General features: G+C 43.0%; 1 protein-coding gene and 2 long non-coding RNA genes across 3 annotated transcripts; 2 read left to right on the top strand and 1 right to left on the bottom strand.

Moving 5' to 3' along the window:
* Nucleotides 1-6,871: 6,871 nt before the first annotated feature.
* LOC120026049 lies at nt 6,872-9,436 on the top strand. The gene is made up of 3 exons (XR_005473056.1): nt 6,872-7,039; nt 9,097-9,199; nt 9,326-9,436. It is a non-coding gene; the product is annotated as an uncharacterized LOC120026049 (long non-coding RNA).
* A 91-nt stretch (nt 9,437-9,527) lies between these two features.
* LOC120026050 lies at nt 9,528-12,883 on the top strand. The gene is made up of 3 exons (XR_005473057.1): nt 9,528-9,612; nt 10,347-10,783; nt 11,190-12,883. It is a non-coding gene; the product is annotated as an uncharacterized LOC120026050 (long non-coding RNA).
* A 1,924-nt stretch (nt 12,884-14,807) lies between these two features.
* LOC120025678 (WW domain-binding protein 1-like) lies at nt 14,808-22,796 on the bottom strand. The gene is made up of 4 exons (XM_038970238.1): nt 22,535-22,796; nt 21,531-21,633; nt 21,114-21,281; nt 14,808-20,849 (listed from the first exon to the last, which is right to left on the bottom strand). Exons 1-4 carry the CDS (start codon nt 22,595-22,597, stop codon nt 20,368-20,370), a joined length of 816 nt encoding a protein of 271 aa, XP_038826166.1. The 5' UTR covers nt 22,598-22,796; the 3' UTR covers nt 14,808-20,367.
* Between the last annotated feature and the right edge of the window lie 595 nt (nt 22,797-23,391).

Raw genomic sequence — 23,391 nt, 5'->3', positions numbered from 1 at the left:
AAAACACTTAAGTGTCTCTCCCGATCCCAGGCCCTGGCAGAGCTGTGCAGATCCAGGACAGCTAAGCCCTGGAGGAATACGCAGATTTAAAGAGGAGTCCGTAATTTGCTTTCTAATGATCATGATCTTTTCCTCAAAGAAGTTCATGAATTTATTACTGCTGAAGTGAAAGCCATCCTCTCTTGGGGAATGCTGCTTTTTAGTTAGCTTTGCAACAGTATCAAAAATAAATTTTGGATTGTTCTTATTTTCCTCAATTAAGTTGGAAAAGTAGGATGATCGAGCAGCAGTGAGGGCTCTTCGATACTGCACGGTACTGTCTTTCCAAGCTAGTCGGAAGACTTCCAGTTTGGTGTGGCGCCATTTCCGTTCCAATTTTCTGGAAGCTTGCTTCAGAGCTCGGGTATTTTCTGTATACCAGGGAGCTAGTTTCTTATGACAAATGTTTTTCGTTTTTAGGGGTGCAACTGCATCTAGGGTATTGTGCAAGGTTAAATTGAGTTCCTCAGTTAGGTGGTTAACTGATTTTTGTCCTCTGACGTCCTTGGGTAGGCAGAAGGAGTCTGGAAGGGCATCAAGGAATTTTTGTGTTGTCTGAGAATTTATAGCACGACTTTTGATGCTCCTTGGTTGGAGTCTGAGCAGATTATTTGTTGCGATTTCAAACGTAATAAAATGGTGGTCCGATAGTCCAGGATTATGAGGAAAAACATTAAGATCTACAACATTTATTCCATGGGACAAAACTAGGTCCAGAGTATGACTGTGGCAGTGAGTAGGTCCAGAGACATGTTGGACAAAACCCACTGAGTCGATGATGGCTCCGAAAGCCTTTTGGAATGGGTCTGTGGACTTTTCCATATGAATATTAAAATCACCAAAAATTAGAATATTATCTGCTATGACTACAAGGTCCGATAGGAATTCAGGGAACTCAGAGAGGAACGCTGTATATGGCCCAGGAGGCCTGTAAACAGTAGCTATAAAAAGTGATTGAGTAGGCTGCATAGATTTCATGACTAGAAGCTCAAAAGACGAAAGCGTCATTTTTTTTTTTATAAATTGAAATTTGCTATCGTAAATGTTAGCAACACCTCCGCCTTTGCGGGATGCACGGGGGATATGGTCACTAGTGTAACCAGGAGGTGAGGCCTCATTTAACACAGTAAATTCATCAGGCTTAAGCCATGTTTCAGTCAGGCCAATCACATCAAGATTGTGATTAGTGATTAGTTCATTGACTATAACTGCCTTTGAAGTGAGGGATCTAACATTAAGTAACCCTATTTTGAGATGTGAGGTATCACGATCTCTTTCAATAATGGCAGGAATGGAGGTCTTTATCCTAATGAGATTGCTAAAGCGAACACCGCCATGTTTAGTTTTGCCCAACCTAGGTCGAGGCACAGACACAGTCTCAATGGGGATGGCTGAGCTGACTACACTGACTATGCTAGTGGCAGACTCCACTAAGCTGGCAGGTTGGCTAACAGCCTGCTGCCTGGCCTGCACCCTATTTCATTGTGGGGCTAGAGGAGTTAGAGCCCTGTCTATGTTGGTAGATAAGATGAGAGCACCCCTCCAGCTAGGATGGAGTCTGTCACTCCTCAGCAGGTCAGGCTTGGTCCTGTTTGTGGGTGAGTCCCAGAAAGAGGGCCAATTATCTACAAATTCTATCTTTTGGGAGGGGCAGAAAACAGTTTTCAACCAGCGATTGAGTTGTGAGACTCTGCTGTAGAGCTCGTCACTCCCCCTAACTGGGAGGGGGCCAGAGACAATTACTCGATGCCGACACATCTTTCTAGCTGATTTACACGCTGAAGCTATGTTGCGCTTGGTGACCTCTGACTGTTTCATCCTAACATCGTTGGTGCCGACGTGGATAACAATATCTCTATACTCTCTACACTCGCCAGTTTTAGCTTTAGCCAGCACCATCTTCAGATTAGCCTTAACGTCGGTAGCCCTGCCCCCTGGTAAACAGTGTATGATCGCTGGGTGATTCGTTTTAAGTCTAATACTGCAGGTAATGGAGTCGCCAATGACTAGGGTTTTCAATTTGTCAGAGCTAATGGTGGGAGCCTTCGGCGTCTCAGACCCCGTAACGGGAGGAGTAGAGACAAGAGAAAACTCGGCCTCAGACTCCGACTCGCTACTTAATGGGGAAAACCGGTTGAAAGTTTCTGTCGGCTGAATAAGTGACACCAGTTGAGCATTCCTACAGCATTTCCCTCCAGAAGCCATGAGAAAGTTGTCCGGCTGCGGGGACTGTGCGGGGGGATTTATACTAACGTTACTATCTGTACTTACTGGTGGCACAGACGCTGTTTCATCCTTTCCTACACTGAAATTACCCTTGCCTAACGATTGCGTCTGAAGCTGGGCTTGCAGCACAGCTATCCTCGCCGTAAGGCGATCGTTCTCCTGTATATTATGAGTACAGCGACTGCAATTAAAAGAGATCATGTTAATGCTACTACTTAGCTTCGGCTGTTGAAAGTGCTGACGAACCAAGTCCAGATAAAGCGTCCGGAGTGAAAAAGTTGAATGAGGGAAAAAAGTTGTGATGGAAAAACTAAAAATATAAACGGTAATTAAAAAGTAAAAAGAAAAAAAAAAAAAAAAACGTAAAGTTGTCAGCTAGCAAAGTAAGGTTGGCAACAAAACGCACAGCAACAAAACGCACAGCAACACGTCTGCAAAAAATTGTGTTTGACCAGATACAATGTTATTTTACAGTAAACAAATTGACAACAAACATTCAGCATGCTGATAGAGAAGTACATTCAACAAGCACAGCACTTACACAAATGACTGATGATTGGCTGAGAGAAATTGAAGATAAAAAGTTTGTGGGGGCTGTTTTGTTAGACTCCAGTGCGGATTTTGACATTATCGATCATAGTCTGCTGCTGACAAAACGTATGTGTTATGGCTTTACACCCCCTGCTATATTGGATAATGAGTTATCTGTCTAACAGAACACAGAGTGCGTTCTTTAATGGAAGCCTCTCCAACATAATCCAGGTAGAATCAGGAATTCCCTTAGGCAGCTGTTGAGGCTCATTACTTTTTTCAAACTTTACTAATGAATTGCCACTGGCTTTGAGGAAAGCCAGAGTGTCTATGTATGCGAATGACTCGACACTATATATATATCAGCTACTACAGTGACTGAAATGACTGCAACACTTAACAAAGAGGTGCAGTTAGTTTCAGAGTGGGTGGCAAGGAATAAGTTAGTCCTAAATATTTCTAAAACTAAAAGCATTGTATTTGGGATAAACCATTTACTAAACCCTAAACCTCAACTAAATATTGTAATAAATCATGTGGAAATTGAGCAAGTTGAGGTGACTAAACTGCTTGGAGTTACCCTGGATTTTAAACGTTCATGGTCAAAACATATTGATACAACAGTAGCTAAGATGGGGAGATAGTACTTGTGTCATGTACTATCATATGTCCATGATAAGGTGCTGCTCTACCTTCTTGACAGCACTGTCAACAAGGCAGGTCCTACCTACCCTAGTTTTGTCGCACCTGGACTACTGTTCAGTCGTGTGGTCAGGTGCCACAAAAAAGGACTTAGGAAAATTGCAATTGGTTCAGAACAGGGCATAACGGCTGGCCCTTGGATGTGCATGTCAATCTTTCCTGGCTCAAAGTGGAGGAGAGATTGACTTCATCACTGCTTGTATTTCTGAGAGATATTGAGATGTTGAATGCACCGAGCTGTCTGTTTGAACTACTGGCACACAGCTCGGACACCCATGCATACCCCACAAGACATGCCACAAGAGGTCTCTTCATACTCCCCAAGTTCAGAACAGACTATGGAAGACGCACAGTACTAAATAGATCCATGACTACATGGAACTCTATTCCACATCAAGTAACTCATGCAAGCAGTAAAATTTGATTTAAAAAAACAAATTAAAAAACACCTTATGGAAAAGCGGGGACTAGAAAGCAACACAAACATAAGCACAGACACATGCATACACACGATGGCATACGCACTATACACACACGTACACATGGATTTTGTGCTGTATATAGGTTAGGTTGGAGTCATTAAAACTTGTTTTTCAACCACTCCACAAATGTCTTGTTAACAAACTATAGTTTTGGCAAGTCGGTTAGGGCATTTACTTTGTGCATGACACAAGTACTTTTTCCAACAATTGTTTACAGACAGATTACTTCACTTAAATCACAATTCCAGTGGGACAGAAGTTTACATACACTAAGTTGACTGTGCCTTCAAACAGCTTGGAAAATTCCAGAAAATGATGTCATGGCTTTAGAAGCTTCTGATAGGCTAATTGACCTCATTTGAGTCAATTGGAGGTGTACCTGTGGATGTATTTCAAGGTCTACCTTCAAACTCAGTGCATCTTTTCTTGACATCATGGGAAAATCAAAAGAAATCAGCCAAGACCTCAGAAAAAGAATTGTAGACCTCCACAGGTCTGGTTCATCCTTGGGAGCAATTTCCAAATGCCTGAAGGTACCACGTTCATCTGTACAAACAATAGTACGCAACTATAAACACCATGGGACCACGCAGCTCAGGAAGGTAATGTGTTCTGTCTCCTAGAGATGAACGTACTTTGGTGTGAAAAGTGCAAATCAATCACAGAACAGCAAAGGACCTTGTGAAGATGCTGGAGAAAACAGGTACAAAAGTATCTATATCCACAGTAAAAGGAGTCCTATATCAACATAGCCTGAAAGGCCGCTAAGCAAGGAGGAAGCCACTGCTCCAAAACCGCCATAAAATAGCCAGACTACGGTTTGCAATTGCACATGGGGACAAAGATCGTACTTTTTGGAGAAATGTTCTCTGGTCTGATGAAACAAAAATAGAACTGTTTGGCCATAATGATCATCGTTATGTTTGGAGGAAAAAGGGGGAGGCTTGCAAGCCGAAGAACACCATCTCAACCATGAAGCACGGGAGTGGCAGCATCATGTTGTGAGGGTGCTTTGCTGCAGGCGGGACTGGTGCTCTTCACAAAATTGATGGCATCACGAGGATGGAAAATTGTGAATATATTGAAGCAACATCTCAAGACATCAGTCAGGAAGTTAAAGCTTGGTCTCAAATTGGTCTTCCAAATAGACATTGACCCCAAGCATATTTCCAAAGTTGTGGCAAAATGGCTTAAGGACAACAAAGTTGAAACGCACGTCGTCGGGAGAAAGAGAAGAGGACCAATGTGCAGCGTGGTAAGTGTTCATACTATTTAATTAAAATATGAAACACTTGCCAAAACAACAAACACGACAAAAGAACAGTCCTGAAAGGTGAAACAACCACCCACAAACACAGGTGGGAACGGGCTACCTAAGTATGATTCTCAATCAGAGACAACGATAGACAGCTGCCTCTGATTGAGAACCACACACGGCCAAACACACAGAAATACAAAACAAGGACAACATCGAACACCAGACATAGAATGCCCACCCAAACTCACGCCCTGACCAACCAAAATAGAGACATAAATAGGATCTCTACGGTCAGGGCGTGACAAAAGTCAAGGTATAGAAGTGGCCATCACAAAGCCCTGACCTCAATCCTATAGAAAATGTGTGGGCAGAACTGGAAAAGCCTCTGCGAGCAAGGATGCCTACAAACCTGACTCAGTTACACCAGCTCTGTCAGGAGGAATGGGCCAAAATTCACCCAACTTATTGTAGGAAGCTTGTGGAAGGCTACCCGAAACATTTGACCCAAGTTCAACAATTTAAAGGCAATGCTACCAATACTAATTGAGTGATTAATTGATAGAGTGTATGTAAACTTCTGACCCACTGGGAATTTGATGAAATAAATAAAAGCTGTAATAAATCAGAGGCAGGTTGAGGTTTCCAGGGTTAGAGTAGTGCAGAAGTAGTCATATGCTGAGGCAGTGAAGAAAGTAGAGGAAGATGGGTCAAGGGGGAGGGATCCTGAGAGGAGTGGTGTGAGTAGTCGATCTGTACAGTATAGAGGGATTGGCCAAGAAGTGATTGTCACGTTCTGACCTTAGTTCCTTTTTTATGTCTTTATTTTAGTTGGTCAGGGCGTAAGTTGGGGTGGGCATTCTATGTTGTTTTTCTATGTTTTGTTCTGTTATATTTCTATGTGTTTGGCCTAGTATGGTTCTCAATCAGAGGCAGGTGTCAGTCGTTGTCTCTGATTGGGAGCCATATTTAGGTAGCCTGTTTTCTATTGTGTTTTGTGGGTGGTTGTTTCCTGTTTCAGTGTTTGCACCATACGGGACTGTTTCGGTTTTGTTATTTTTGTTCTGTGTTCATTTTGATTTATTAAAAATCTATTATGGACACTTACCACGCTGCACATTGGTCCGATCCTTGCTACTCCTCTTCAGACGAAGACGAAATCCGTTACAGTGATATATGTTTCAGTACGATTGGATTTCTTGCATTTATAACAATGGTTATCAACTGTACTGCAGGGATGGAATGTAAGTCGCAGAAAATTGAGGTTGTGGTGGCAGCTGCAGAGAGGTATTTGGGTGTGTGAGATTTGACATCAGAAGAGGTACAGGGTGTGTTTAGTGGTGGTGTCACATCCTTTCAGGTTGTTGACTTGAGGTAGGACTAAATAGATTTAAATAGTGGTTTAGGGTGGTGTTATTCTTTGTGTGATTGTAGTGTTAGATGGTAGAGTATTTGTTTATGTATACATTTTTTAAATTAAAGTATGAGGGAGTTGTTCTCCAGTCTAGTAGGTGGCGGTAAGGAAACATTTATTGGATGCCAACCGCCGTTTAACCTCATCGAAGAAGAATAACGTGGTTCAAGTAGAACATCTTTGGTTGAATGAGTGGAGTCGCAAACGATGATGGCCGCCATGATAAACAAGAACTGCCAAATACTTTTATTCGTCAGACTATGGCTCTAAAATTATATTGGACTTTTGTGTTTCTTCTTATTGCAACAGGTCGATATTTTGCTGAAGATGGACATTATGAAATGGAGGAGTTTCTGAAAAGGGAGCATTCATTGTCAAAGCTCTATCAAGGTAGCTAAATTGTGCAGGATCACCGGATTATTATAGACCCCTTTCTGTGTTTGCAAAAATTGCCGCACGACTCGAGGGCGATGTGGGCAAGTTGGTGACAGAACAAGGGGGAGTTATTGCGCGCCAGCAAAAAAAGCCTCTCTTTACATATTGATTATAAGTGAATTTCACACTACTTTGGGATTATAGTTGGTTTGTAAACCTTGTATGAATTTCCTGCTTAATATAATGTTCATGTCATCGCAAATCAACTGAAGTAACGTTATACTTAAACACTTCAACCAGTAAAATTGCTCTTTAACTAGCTTTTGCTACAGCCTATATCAATGAGCGTTAGCATTGTAGTAAACGTCTGCTGCTTCCAAAATAGTGAATTTGCAAAGGTCACAACCAAATATGCAAGCAATAATCAAAATATAATTGTGCATGCGACATTGCAACAATGTTACACTGACTGTTAAATGTTGGTCATAAGATTAATACTTTCCTCCCACTCCATCAAAAGTATCATTCTATCTATAGTGAATAGGCTTGTTTTTTATGAACTCAGCAAAAAAAGAAACGTCCTCTCAATGTCAACTGCGTTTATTTTCAGCAAACTTAACATGTGTAAATTATATGTATGAACATAACAAGATTCAACAACTGAGACATAAACTGAACAAGTTCCACAGACATGTGACTAACAGAAATGGAATAATGTGTCCCTGAACAATGGGGGGGTCAAAATCAAAAGTAACAGTCAGTGTCTGGTGTGGCCACCAGCTGCATTAAGTACTGCAGTGCATTTCCTCCTCATGGACTGCACCAGATTTGACAGTTCTTGCTGTGAGATGTTACCCCACTCTTCCACTAAGGCACCTGCAAGTTTCAGTACATTTCTGGGGGGAATGGCCCTAGCCCTCACCCTCCGATCCAACAGGTCCCAGACGTGCTCAATAAGATTGAGATCCGGGCTCTTCGCTGGCCATGGCAGAACACTGACATTCCTGTCTTACAGGAAATCACGCACAGAACGAGAAGTATGGCTGGTGGCATTGTCATGCTGGAGGGTCAGGATGAGCCTGCAGGAAGGGTACCACATGAGGAAGGAGGATGTCTTCCCTGTAACGTACAGCGTTGAGATTGCCTGCATTGACAACAAGCTCAGTCCAATGATGCTGTGACACACTGCCCCAGACCATGACGAACCCTCCACCTCCAAATCGATCCCGCTCCAGAGTACAGGCCTCGGTGTAATGCTCATTCCTTCGACGATAAACGTGAATCTGACCATCACCCCTGGTGAGACAAAACCGCGATTCGTCAGTGGATAGCACTTTTTGACAGTCCTGTCTGGTCCAGCGACGGTGGGTTTGTGCCCATAGGCGACGTTGTTGCCGGTGTTGTCTGGTGAGGACCTGCCTTACAACAGGCCTACAAGCCCTCAGGCCAGCCTCTCCCAGCCTATTGCGGACAGTCTGAGCACTGATGGAGGGATAGTGCGTTCCTGGTGTAACTCGAGCAGTTGTTGCCATCCTGTACCTGTCCCGCAGGTGTGATGTTCGGATGTACCAATCCTGTGCAGGTGTTGTTACACGTGGTCTGCCACTGCGAGGACGATCAGCTGTCCGTCCTGTCTCTCTGTAGCGCTGTCTTAGGCGTCTCACAGTATGGACATTGCAATTTATTGCCCTGGCCACATCTGCAGTCCTCATTCTTCTTGCAGCTTGCCTAAGGCACGTTCACGCAGATGAGCAGGGACCCTGGGCATCTTTCTTTTGGTGTTTTTCAGAGTCAGTAGAAAGGCCTCTTTAGTGTCCTAAGTTTTCATTACTGTGACCTTAATCGCCTACCGTCTGTAAGCTTTTAGTGTCTTAACGACCGTTCCACAGGTGCATGTTCATTAATTGTTTATGGGTCATTGTTTCCCGTGCTTATTCAATGTTTACATCCTTCACAAGGAAGATCTGTGAAGTTATTTAGATTTTTACAAATTATCTTTGAAAGACAGGGTCCTGAAAAAGGGATGTTTCTATTTTTGCTGAGTTTGTGTGTTAATGTGTGGGTTCCTCCAGCTCCTCCCATTGGGAATTGATGGGCGATGCCATGGTAACCACAGAGCAGGTGTGCCTCACATCTGACATGCAGAGCAAGCAGGGGGCAGTGTGGAGCCGCATTGTGAGTAGCCTTCAGAACACTGCACACTGTTATTATGTCTACATAACTGATACTTATTCTCTCTATGCATATCACATTTTGCATGGCTTTGTCTAAATGGTCATATCTATGTGTGTTTGTGTCCAGCCCTGTCACCTAAGGGCCTTGGAGTTACAAGTGCACTTTAAGATTCATAGCCAAGGAATGAAGAATCCTAATGGGGATGTACTGGCAATTTGGTACACCAAGGAGCGCATGCAGGAAGGTACTGTCCCAACAATGTAGTTCCAACAGAAATGTCATTGTGTGGGTGCAATGCAACTGTATAAATGCATTTATGTTGTTGTGTAGGTCCTGTGTTTGGAAACCAGGACCTCTTCACAGGGCTGGGTGTGTTGGTGGACACGTACCCCAATGAGGAAAAACACCTAGAGGTATGTGCATATATCCGCTGGCCTCTTCTATGTGTTTCTGTGGAGGGTAGCAGTAGCTACAGTACTGTTCTATGTTATGTCACATATAATAGGACTTATCTCAACTACTTCCTGTTTTTTCCCCCACTCATTGTACTGTCTGGCAGGGGTGTTTGTGTCATATCCTGTCAAATCTGGATTAACATGTCCTGATCTTCCTGTGCTCCGAGAGGGGCTTTAGACAACTGACACCCAATACCTCCCACCTCAATACAGACTTGCGTCATACAAGCAAGCCAATACAGTGGAATATTTATGAGGTTTTGTTGGAACGCTTGCTTGGGCAGGGCTCACAGACCTGTGTAAATGGCCTTGTGTTGTGCTCCTCTGTTTTGTGCATCCCTATGGAGACAGGTGCAGAAGATGAGGTACACCACACGCACATAGGTACCCAATGTTTGGACCACCCAACTCTCACCAAAAGCCCCCCATACCCCGTTCCTTAGCCACTCCCATCAACCCCTAATGAGCTTGCTGCCCCATGTTGTTGTTTATTACCCAGTAACAATTCTTTGCACCTTGAGTATAATTAGCATTTGAATGACTAGGGGATCAGGCAAAGGATAAGGTGACTCTCCAACAGGTAAATTGTACCAGCAGTATTGTATTGTTGTGACTGCTGTATCTTTTACCTGTTCTCCTTCTCTCTCACTGTTTTCTGTGTCTCACTCCTTTATTTTTTCACACCTTCCAAGAGGATCTACCCCTTTGTGTTGGCGATGGTGTCTGCACCGCCATGCTGCGCAACCACAATCACAACACTTTCATCTTCATCAGATACGTCCGCCGCAGGCCCACTGTGAGAATACACACACACTCATTTTAAAGGCTCAACGAAATATCACTATCCAAGTTATTGTGTAATAACTATGTAAATAATAATGATGCATATTGGGTCACTCTGGAGTCTGAGAAAACAGTTATGTTGAAGTGAATTGTTTCAACACACATGTCAGGTATATGATGCCTTGACTGTACTAGGTAGTGCCTTGGCATACCCTGTTGAGCATACTCCCAATTTCTGTCTCCACTAGATTATGATTGACATGGAGGGACTGCCTGGACATACCGGGGGTGCGGTTGCCTCAGGGCTACTACTTTGGATCCTCTGCCATCACAGGAGATCTCTCTGGTAGTACTCTTCTCTACTGTGATTGACATAGTAGTGTTAATGAAATGGCATTTACATTAACTGTTTTATTGCCTATGAATTATCACCTAGTTTTAATTTATTGCCTACTTGATGGCGTTTCATTGAGGTGTCTAATGTCCAGTGAGATGTGGCAATCCCAGATTATTAAAACATTTAATTAACTCATTATGACCACACTGCCCAGAATTAAATTCATGTGATGCATAAGTGAAATTCAGAGGGCATGTCGTCTAAAGATAGACTGCAGATAAGATATTGGCATAGAATTACATATAGAATAATAATATAGTAGGATTTCTGTGGATATTTATTTTTTATTTTTTTTCATTGGAGGTGTTTTTGCTGCAGTATGCCTTGAATGACAGAAACATTCTGTTCCTCACAGACAATCACGATGTGATCTCCCTGAAACTGTACCAGCTGACGGTGTTACATAGTGAGACGTAACACCGTCAGATGAGATCCCTCTACCCAGTGTAGATGACATAGACCTACTAAGGAGTAAGGATCGCTACCCCTCTCACACAAACAGAAGAACATACACATTCATTGGCGTTACCCTATTTGGGTAACATAGTTATTCTTGATGAAAAGCTAAACTACAAATACATACTATCAAATTATTAGGTTAAACTGTTAGGGCTCCTTAACCAACTCAGTGGCCTTATGGTTAGTATCTGCCCTGAGATTGGAAGGTTGGGGGTTCGATCCCCGATCATACCAAAAAATGTCTTTCTGCTTGTCACTCAGCAATAAGGAGATGGATTGGAGATGCTCTGGCCTGCGATAGACTAGTGTCCTGTCCAGGGGGTGTAATTATACATCAAGCTGTCCAGGGGGTGTAATTGTATGTCAAGCTGTCCAGGGGGTGTAATTGTGGGCTGCTCTGGTTCCAAGGCTTAGGGCTTCTTGTCACTCTTGTCACCTCAATTGTTTACCTTTTTTTATCCATCCTAACATCTTTCTCTCTTTCGCTCTGTTAGTGGGTGAGAATGAAGAGGGATGGAGTAATATTGCCATGTTCTTCACCATCCTCTTCTCCATGCTGGGCTGTTTCCTGCTCATCGTGGTCGGCCTCATCGTCTACAGCCACTGTAACGAGAACAGACAAACGCTTCTACTGAGAGTGAGAGGGAGGGAGGCCTGTCATCATAACCTCTATTACTGCAGTCTAAGGACAAAACTGCACTAAGACACTGAAATGACTGACGAGGCTGAAATGAGACTCCTAAGACACTGGGACACTGAAATGAGACTCCTAAGACACTGGGACACTAAAATGAGAACAAGACAGAAACTGACCTCAATGTAAACCAATATGCTGACAGACAGTGGTACCCCTGGGACAGCACTAGTGAATCCTGGGAAAGACTGAGCAGTAGATGGATGCATTTAAACACTACAGCAACAAACCACGCTGACCCCTGCCATAAGTAGAGATAGACTGATACCTTTTTACTCCCTGTCCCCACCTTCACCAACCAGGCCTTACTCTACACATAAATGTACTAACAACGTGTAAATGACCTGTGTTGTCATAGTCCAGCGGCTAATTGTCCGCCAGGGGTGTAATGGACAAAATCTGCGATGACACTATAGCCAAAAATACTTATTTAGACATGCCCTAGCTGCGTGTGAAATTTGGTGTCTTTTATCACAAAATACACCATTTTCCCCCCACTGGCTACACTGGACTCTGCCATTGCTGGTTTTGTTTTTGTCTTTTTGAGGGTCTGGAGAGATTGATTTATACTGACAGATGAGAATGTCAAAGGGACAAAGTATCCGATGTGTTCTTACTCGAACAGCCCACATGACCAGCTCCCATTAGCAGAACACTGGCAATTGATGCGTCACTTTTCTGCTTCGCTCTAGAAACAGCATTAGGATGGTTATGTCATATTTGACTCTATGGCGCTTGCAATCAATGTAAGTCTTTGTGCAGTGACGCATTTGGTTCAGACGGTCTCATACTCTATTGGGGGCTGCAGGTAGCCTAGTGGTTAGAGCGTTGGGCCAGTAACCAAAAGGTTGCTGGATCAAATCCCCAAGCTGACAAGGTAAAAAATCTGACGTTCTGCCCCTCAGCAAGGCAGTTAACCCACTGTTCCCCGGGCGCCCGAACACGTGGATGTTGATTAAGGCAGCCCCCCGCACCTCTCTGATTCAAAGGAGTTGTGTTAAATGCTGAAGACACATTTACAGTTGAAGGCGTTCAGTTGGCTTTCCCTTATTTTGTTAGCTTGAAAGATGTATGGTTGTAAATGAGTTTTATCGTGTCTTGTCAAACAATGTACAATAGTTACTGAAGGTAATTGAAGTCATTTTAACTCTGTCATGATTGATTAGGTAGTTTGTTGATTTTATTATTGTGTATATGACTGTATGAAATGGAAAGGTGAGCGATCCCTCTCCCTTCAGGTTGCATGTTCTTAAGGGAATTTATTTAAATTAGTTGCCTGTTACTTTTTATTGTTCCTACTACCGTTTTAACTTAGTCTACAGTGTCTGTGTCTTCTAATTTTTTTAATGTTTTGTATACTCAAATTTGTAACTTATGACATGCCTCACGTTCTTGCACATGCTATCTATAGTTATATATTACAGGGTGAGTCTGAGTTTGGGACTTTCCACAAAGTATTGGGTTGGTTGATACTGCGGAAGAGAGCACAAGTGAGGCTTTGCTGCATCTCATGTCTTCCTGTGGTCGACAAAACGTTCAGACACTTTGCTTTTCTGTATCGTTTTTTGTTTTGTGTCATATTACCAAATAGCCCTAGCCAGTAGTATGGATTCCAGAACAAAGTGTACATTGCAGTTTCTCCCAGATCTGACCTCAGAATGCAACCAATAACATTTCAATAAGTTTAAGGAATGATATGATCCCTGCTCTGAAAGGGATAATTTGGAAATGGGATACTGTAGATGCAATCCATTATAATTCCACATGTTCTGAGATATAAACTCACTGAGCCTCACACTGAACCCTGTGTTTTGTCTCCAAATGAACGTTTGAAGACCTTGGTGCACTGCTATCAATTGCCAATGCAGCCTTTTATCCCTCTTGTTAAACCACCTTGTCTCAGTGTGGGGTGGCAGGTAGCCTAGCAGTTAGATCATTGGGCCAATAACTGAAGGGTTGTTAGTTAGAATCCCTGAACCGACTAGGTAAAACAAATGTCCTTGAGCAAGGCACTTAAACTTAATTGCTCCCGTGTTGCTGTCGACGGGTGTCTCAGGAGTGGGCTATGCAAAGAAAAACATGTTTTACATGTGTGAAACAGGACAAATATAAGCGCCCGCTATTTGACATCTTTCCACTGAGGAACGTAAAATACGGGAGATTTTTTACTATGCTGATGGTACACTTGTTTTTGTTGCCATTAAAGAACGACCTTTAGTGACGTCATTGTTTCCTTACTTGTTGGACTTCTGCTCTGGAGATGGTACTGTAGGTTATTTACATGGAAGTGACCATTCAGAGATGTACTGTGTAGATAAGTGTATTTTCTGGATAGATTGGCCTAATTTCAACCAAATGGCAGGTAATGTTTAACCCTACAAGTCTAGTAATGCTGCAGTGGAAATACCAGTATTATACTCTTCACAAGTCATGTGATTGTATATCATGATAAAACACATGGTTAGTTTACTTATCACAAGGTCTGCTTGTTCTGCACTCATTTTTAACTTGAAGCTTTGCCCCAGGCCTTTCAGGCAAAGTGGGACTATTATATTTGTGACGGTCTTTGTCCTTAAAGAAGGGCATGTTAAGAGGCCATGCCTTGGGGTACTCATCAATAATGACAGCCGCATGCTTCCGGCATCATCTCACACTGCCCTTCTGTGCTCCTCCTCCAGATCAATATCAACTGCTTCAGATGCCTGGGTGGGGCCCCTCCGGCTGAGGGGAGTAGGTTATGCCCTCAGCTAGTCCATCAATGTCAACACTATAGGCTTGAGAAACAGTACAGCATTCAACAAAGGTAAGTCAGAGCCAAACAACAGTGCCAATGTTTGTTTTATTATACAAAAATAAAATCCAAATGACCCAACAGTACACAGCAGACCCCCTACTAAACCAAAGCATTCAAATGTACCACAAATGTGTTTTTATTTTTTGGGGGGCTTGATCTCAATAGGAAAAAGAACACGAAAGAGTTTGATTGTGGTCGACCGCTTCCTTCTCTAGTGTGGGTGTTTGTTTTTGCAAAGTCTTTCTACAGACGCATCAGCCACAACATCCGCTTGACATTATCTACGGTTGAGGGAGAAATGAAAGAAACATCTGGGTTACATGTTGGTTAAACAGAGCATCCTTAGATTATGTTGCGAGTACATTGTTGCCTTGGTGATGTATGATTACAAGTGCAACCCACCCCTTAGTGAGAGATCATCTAAAACAAACTCCTGGGCTAGCGGAGGTGTACCCTAAACAACCCATTTAAGAGACCTGATCATTTTCTCCACTCGGTTATCTAGCACTGGGATTAGATTGGCTTCCATACTTGATAAAAAGGTCACATTCACTATCTTCTATATCAAAAGGTTGGGCAATCAAGGAGAGAAGGCAACTGTTAAGTAGTCACTGAAAATGTCTCAAATACAATAAAAACAAGCCATGTCACTGTTTACAAATACACCATGACAGCGCAATACACAAGGGGTGGAACAGTGGCAAAGGTACCCACAGGACAAACAGAATAATATTAGTCTGAGGAGAGATTAAATAGCATTAATACAACAAAAATAATTCTAAACACACCTTTAGTTTACAAAGTTAAACAGATGTATTTTTTCTTCATAATAAGCAGGAGTAATATTCTTAGATCAGAATGACAGCAGACTGTACTTCTATCCATGTCACTAAAGACTAACAGAAACAAAAGACAAATTTAACTAGAATGGCTTATCTTTTCTCCCCAACCCACCAAGAGGTAACATGTAGATATACACATTTACTTTCAAAGCATACACACGAAACACACCATAGTAGCAATAAAAACAAAATATAAACTGAGGTACACTTGCGACATGTACTGAGAGTAATATTGCTTGTACTGGCAACCACACAGAAGAGTTATTGCAGCATATATATCAATGGGTTTGTTTTTTTGCATAGGCTAGTCAGTTACAGTACATTACAGAGGCGCATGGAGCAGAAAAGAGGGGAACAACTTAGGGTGAAAGGAGGCCTTTGGTGTAGTGAGCAAGGTAAATGAAACTGACAACTGATGGCACTGGTGCTAATGGTAGATTCTCAAAGATGCCAAATACTGATGCCCATTAAAAAAAAATGTTTTTCTATTCATGACAATAGGATCGCATGTATGAGTGTATGAGACAACACGTGTGGGTTGAGTACAGTAATTGTTTAGGTACAGGCAAACAATCTCAAAAGGTAATTGTTCCTGCATTATCTTAAGGATGATATATGCAGAGGCAAAACCCCACCTCAAAGACAAACATTGGTGTGGGTTGCCACGCAGTTTCTGTTACCACGCTCGGTATGGTCGAGCCCCCGGGGGGGGGAAGTGGTGTCTCATGGTCCAGAGGGATGCAATGAGCCATGGCTAAAGCCCCCATCACTATCACACCTGGGGCTAGTTACCTCATCAGGGACCACATACCCAACCTGACACTGATCCTAGCTTGTGCCCTCTGTGCTGGTATATGGTGAGAGGCCATAGGGGACTGGGTGGGGGGGGGGGGGGTTTGAGAGAAAGAAGAGACCGAGCGAGGGATAAGAGCTTCACACACCTCTGTGAACATTGAAACAAAAGCGAACAAGGAACAAAAAGGCAAAAGATGCTTGAAAATATACAAAATCGGCCATTATTCACACGAGTACTACAGATGTCCAAAGAATTACGTTCACATATCGCCGGTGTCTGCAACTGTAGGTAAGAGGAAAATTACAGAGCAGATGAATGAAATGGATGGGTGTTTGTCCATGACTGACTGATAGCCCTTTATCTAGGTAAACATTTGAAAGCCAAACAAGAGTTTGCCCAGTAAGTAGTGAGCAATGGGACTGAAACTATGGGTCCCCATTTTCTTATTCAGAAACATGAAACACCCTCTCACCATAATAATCTTAATTTATCTATATTGCATAAAAATAAATGCACTTTAGCATCTACATTTGTCATTTCCCCCCCCCCCAACCATTCAAAAAACAAACATCTCATATGAGCACAAGAAAAACTATAACAAAGGATTTCTTAACATCATTTTGTTTGGTACTAATTTAACATCCTTTCAGGTCAGTTCAAATATCAAACTTATCTAGATCATATCATTGAAATAAAAATAATGATAACTAAAGAAAAATGGGGGTGAAAAAAAAAGAAAAAGTGATCAATATAACCACAGATAACCAGGGAGAAGCCGATGGCATTTTTAAATGACATACACAAGCTTTCTGACTTATTAAATGTTGCCTATTCTACAGGCCAGTTTCTACAACATATGATCTCGTCTTGTGGTTTCACTCGGATACATTTCTTGCAACTCATAACCACATTCTAGAATAAGTTGAGCCGATCGATATGTCAGACTCTGAGATAATTTTACACTTCGGACTCCATCTGTATAAAAGGACTCCTCTGGACTAGAAGAAACTATGCACACCATGCTTCAAACATGGGGGGGCTCAAACATTTTAGCTTTCTTCCAAAGCACAAGTCTGGAATATAATCACCTACTCTTCAAACACAAGACACCAAAACACATTTAGTCTACCTGTCCCTAACTACATTTTACCACCATGCCACAGGAAGGCATTTATTTCCTTATGCCTCAGAAGGAGCACTTAAAATGAGTGTTCATATGCCTTCTGAGGGGTATCCTACAAAGCAAGCTAGATCTACTCAGGGTTTTCTAAAGCTAACCAGCTTCACATTACATCACAGGCTTCCTCTGTACTACGACCATGGATAATATTTAAAATCAGTCATCTCCCTCAAATGAAGGGGATGATGACACAATCTTTGCAAGTGGGAGGGAATCTGATTTCATGGTCCTCAACTCACAGCCCAGTCATTTCATTCATGATAAGTGGAGTTAGCCTACACCAGAGCAGGTTAGTGCTGAAGGATTCGTTGCCATAGAAATGTACCTGGCTCAAAGTTGAGCCACCATAGAATCAGGAATTAGAATACTAGGATCTCTATGTGAGCCACTTTCGTATGACTGGATATCGTGAGTTGAACTCAGGGTTTACCAAAGTTACCTCACCAACTCCTCAAACCTGCTTCGTAGGATACCCCTCTGTTGTGGTGCACCTTGAGCCTCATGTCATGTCTGTTCCCTAGCAACCTACCAAGGCAACTTATGGTGTCTTATCAAAAACATGTTAGTGTCCTAATGTGAGCAGGTGAGTCTTTGAGTGCATGACTATCCTGACTTTCCATCATTACTTTTATAGTGTCAAGACTTAACACTTGAAGACAGACAACTTATTGATTGATAGTTGAAATTAATGTCTTTGAGTCTGTCCTTTTTCATTAGCAGTGAAATAATAAACAGTGCATCAGTCCATAACCTACTTGATCAATAAGTGCTGCATGAAAGCAAATCAATACCCTAAATAAAACTATCATATCACTATCACTGCCATTTAAAACACACACCCAAGGCAGCTGGACTTTTGTGCTTCTTATTTTAGGTGGAACGGAAGAATAAAACTCACACTCCCCGATTCTACGGCTACGCTTCGACACATGCTGGGCAAGCAACGCACATCACTGGTTTATCATAACAGTGTGCAGCTGCACTAACACTGCACACACAGCAAAGCCAACCCCATCCCACTGAATGGAAAATACCAACACAAATCTGTCACATTGCTTCTACAATGTTCACACCACTGCAAGCCAAGGGAGTATGCAACAGCACATTGCAGGCCCAGTGCAAAGTCATAACATGATGAAACTAGATACATGGTGTCTATACTTAAACGTTGGTTCACTCCGTCCGAGTACCACCATCCGGCTGCTGCTGGGTAAAAACAGCAGCGATTCATCATTTTCAGCTCGGGGCCAATGGCCTGGGAGTAGTAGACTATATGAAACACGTGCCCGAAAACACACCGTTGCTGACAGGACGAATCAGAACACACATCTACCTACACACATCTACACAAATTACTCATGCCCTCTAAAATATATATATATATATATATAAAAGTGGTCTAAAGCCTGGTGAGTTGAGTGCACTAACTTACACCGGGGGCCAGGACACTGAGGATACACTAAATAAGACTACACTACTCCACTCACAGCATCCCTTGGATAAGAGATTCTTTGCCATTGATGTGGGTTATAGTGGCCTCAGCTAAAGCAGGTTTTAGAGAAGTAATAAAAAGACAAGAAAATGATACAGGACAAAGTACTACACTGCTGAACCTTCAGTCTTCCCACCCTCCTCTGGTTTGTACTTTTAATCCCAACAACATACCCCTTACCGCTCGGTGAGACTGTCAGTCCTTCAAAATACTGCTGACCCCACCACACACACGCCACGTTATTTCACCGCCGGTCTGGGAAACACATACACGGTCGACCACCACAATGCTTTTTATAGATACCAAGTTGCAGGCACAGCGATGGGATATTGTCACGTCTTCAGTTCACTTGGCCAGTCAGACAAGAGATCACATCAAAACGTCCATTCAATACCTTTCAGTCTGGCCAAGTGTTGACCGGAGTACTGGTGGAGATATGAGGGATGGGTAGAGGGGGGTGTAGGCGGGGTGGAGTCTGATGTTATTGGGACACAGTTCAGAGAGAGACGCTATAAGAGACAGGCACATCTTCACTTCCCAGCCTTTTCTCTGGATGCAAATAGCCCTGCTGTCACTCCACAAAGAAACCAGATGCAGGCTAAGATTACCTCAGGGGTGACATCACTTTTCAGCTGTGTCCTAGATTACACAGTACACACACAAACCCCTGCAAAAACAAAACGAGTTCTATCCGTAACAGTTTGTATCCCCTGGTCAGGACTGTGTCTGGTAGCATCATCTTATGTTTTGGCCCCTATGTGCTGGGGCCTAGGGATTGGTGACCATGGTGGTATGCCATCCTGCCCTGTCCCCACAGAGGTGAAATGTTAGAAGGACCAAAGGAAAAATGTCCAGGCCAGACAGTTGGGTGGGAGAGTGAGGGACAAGTGGGTGGGTAGATGTAGTCAATTCTGTGCCAGCATCAGCACCTCTCCTTGCCACTTGGTAGATCTCTAGAAGTTGGCATTTTCTCATCATCACCATTGCAAGAACTAAACAAAGCAGACGAGGGACCATCCATGGGTATTAAAGAATTAAACCAATAGCCAAACGAAACATCTTTCAAATAAACTTTTTTGTCATCATTGGCATCATTTTATGGATCATAACTGACAAGCATGTCAAAGAGCAGGACAACCTGGTTCATTTGGTGAGTCGTTGTGGGGCATTTCATTTGCTGGTGGTGTCTGGGTTATTGTTATGATGACAAGGGCTCTCCCTCCCTAAAGAGCACATCCGGCAGCAGCAGCAGCCTCTGGGTGGTTGGTGGTGGAGCTCAGACCAGGCGGTCTCCGGTGCTGGCGGTCTGGCCCTTGGGCTGAGGCCCTGGGGTTCTCTCTTTGTGTCTGATGATGTGGTGGTGCTCAGAGGCAGAGCAGCAGTCCCCCCTGGCCCCCTGACACACCTGCTCCTCGTCCTCTTCCGGCCCAGAGCCCTCGTCCAGTTGGCACACACACACCTCGATCCCCGAGTCGCCAGTCACATGCCTACGCCGGGTCAGCAGCTCTTCTTCCACCGGTTGTTCTGATTGGCTGGGAGCAGATGCGGATTCCTGGTCTGCTGAGGAACTAGCGGCCTGCTCCTCTCTTGGAGTGTCCTCTGTTGGGGGCTCCAGCACCACAGCAGCTTCTGATTGGATGGGGGGCAGTAGGATGGGAGGGGTGGTCTCTGGGGGGATCTCGGAGTAAGGCGGAGGGGGAGTCGGGGGATGACCCACCACCTCTTCATAGTCAGGAAGCTTGCAGTCTGTCCAGAACCCTGGGAGTAAATACAACAACAAAAAAACACGAGTCAACCATCTTACCAGTCTAGATAGGGTTAGCTGGTGTTGAACTAATTAACTAATTGTCAGATGTGGTTCTGAATCTGCTAAGAACCATCTCCAACTACCAGGCCTAGTTACTGTAAACAGTTAACTCAGAGGGAGAGGTGGTGAAGTAATTTCAGGGCTGTAGGGTCTGGAGGCATCCAGCCCAGTGCAGATGGGGGCAATAAGTGTCCCGCGGGGTTTAAAAGACTCACTCAAGTTGAGGGGTGGAGGGGAGATGAAAGAACTAGAAGCTCCCTGATAGGCCATAAGGCTGATTTCGCGCTGGCGCTGCTCCTGCTGCAGCCGCATCTTGACCCGACGGTGACGGTAGGCACAGCAGCAACTCAGCATTATGATGAGGGTCCACACCAGCCAGAACCCTACACAAAACAATCACATAGTTACATTCTCCATCAAATCATTTCAGCTTATGTTAATTAGGTTCAACGTTATTGATTTCAGCACCAAAACATGTTAAATTAGTGACTCGATGAAACAAAGTGACACATTCAGAGATTACTATCATGAAGAATAAGTCATGGAAATATCATCAGAAAATAAATATGGGAACGGGGGAAGAGGGACTGAATGGTGCCAGAAGAGGAGAGAATAAAGGACACTGAACATACACCACAGCTCATAGTAGTAAGTGCAGCACTCGGTCTCCCCGCAGCAGTAGCCCATCTCACACCGGTATTGCTCATTGTTCACTCCAAAACAGAATTCCTTTCCCTAAACACAGGCATGTTATTCAGTGACATCCTACACAACACAAATGAGAAAAGCTATGCATTATGCACACACAACTGTTTGACATAAGTTCACATTGGCATTTACTGCACAAAATGTGCTGCACCTACTTTCACTGGGACTGAAAATTGTAAGCGCATTCAATGTTTGGAAAATCTAAATAGGTGTTGCATTGAACTAAGTGACATTTCATGATGATACAACCATGTCATAGTAGAAGCTGCCAAATGACCTCACAAATTAGTTTTAAAATGTTAGCTAACTACCTTTTTAAACTAGGTACTAACGTTACAGAGGTAAGCTAGCTAAACATGTTTGGCCAGTAGTTAACGACGGTAACAGCAAGCTATGCATCACTGCCAACAAATAAATAACAGGAAAAACGCAGTTAGCCAGCTAACGTTAACTGGTCATTTAGCATGTTAGCTAGCTATGTTTGTTTACGGGTTTTAGTTAACAGCCAGCTATTGATGTTATTTATTTGTTTTATATACTTCAAATTGTGGCCACTTACTGTATAACAAAATATGTCGCCGTATTGTCTACAAATGTTTGAAAGCGTTAACGTTAGCTAACGATATATTTAGCTGTGGCTAGTTTATAAGCTAGTCTTGAAAGATGTTGAGCTGCAGCTAAATTGGTAGATGGTAAGATTTCGGATAATATCGTATAAGTATTTCAAGCTATAAACATTGTGTAAATATATCAAGAAACACTCGATTTGGCCAAACTGACGTCACATAAAGTTGGAGTTGCTAGCGAGCCATGCCCAAGTTCCTTTGTGGGGAAACAAAAAACGCACAATAGAAGGCCTACTTCCAGCTGCGATCCACGGTCTTGGTCGAAAGCGCCTACAGCGCTATGAAAGCAAACTGCAGCTTACCTGTACCAACCAGGTCCCGGTGCAAAGCAGACCTACAATGGATCCCAGCGTTTTCTGTGGCATCTTTCCCCGTTGTTGGCCGAGAACACGACGGGAATCATATAGCAGTTGATCCAGAACTTGTGAAATGAACAGCTAGTTCAAACCGTTACGTACGCGACATAATTTGTCCCTGTCGAAAGGCGTTTGAATTCTCAACCAGAAAAGAAGTTATATTTTGCACCAGCCACTTGAGGGCGGTGTTGTGTCCATACAACACCAACTGGAGAACCATTACTTTTGTGCAACTGGTGCGATTTAAACTAGTACCAGAGATAGAACAATGAGCCAGATGTTTCAATCTGAAGCATCCGGTTGGCGTTTCCACTCACCACCAAATATGGTCATGAAAGGAAGCCCAGTGGCCGGCAGTGAGAGAAGATTGAGCGATATGGATTTTGGCCGACATTCTGCTAATTTTCTCATCGATTAAATATTTGATCTCAATAGAGTTTTCTGCTCCCAAGAACTAAAATATGTTACTAACAGAGTGAACTAAGTTTTGTAGACTTTACCATTTGCCAAAGTATTTAAAAACGTAGTTATTGACCACGCGCACTTCACAGAGTAGACGTTCCCCTAACGGAAATATGCAAATAATGCTAGAACGCGCCAATAGGATCTCGCTAGCTCGTGTTTGGCTCTGCCACCTCTTTGCTTGTTCTGCCCACTATGATTCATTTGCGCCTATTGAAAACGATAGGCTATGGTCTATCTTGGGTTCTTTATATATATAAAAAAAAATGCTAGTGCTGTAGTAAAGTTCAGCAAAATAATAGGTATTAGTAAATACTTACTATGTAAAAAATACCAAATTA

Source organism: Salvelinus namaycush, chromosome 31 (assembly GCF_016432855.1).
Source record: "Salvelinus namaycush isolate Seneca chromosome 31, SaNama_1.0, whole genome shotgun sequence".
Taxonomy (NCBI): Eukaryota; Metazoa; Chordata; class Actinopteri; order Salmoniformes; family Salmonidae; genus Salvelinus; species Salvelinus namaycush.
Note: the sequence above shows the minus strand (reverse complement) of the source record. Positions and strands in the feature narration are given on the sequence as shown.

What these genes read in the sequence shown, in the direction of transcription:
- LOC120025678 (XM_038970238.1), bottom strand. Translation starts at nt 22,597, where the DNA reads ATGCCACAGAAAACGCTGGGATCCATTGTAGGTCTGCTTTGCACCGGG. An exon ending in TTACTACTATGAGCTGTGGT is followed by an intron (nt 21,282 to 21,530) that starts GTATGTTCAGTG and finishes TGTTTTGTGTAG; the next exon opens with GGTTCTGGCTGGTGTGGACC. An exon ending in CCCTCCACCCCTCAACTTGA is followed by an intron (nt 20,850 to 21,113) that starts GTGAGTCTTTTA and finishes ATTTACTCCCAG; the next exon opens with GGTTCTGGACAGACTGCAAG.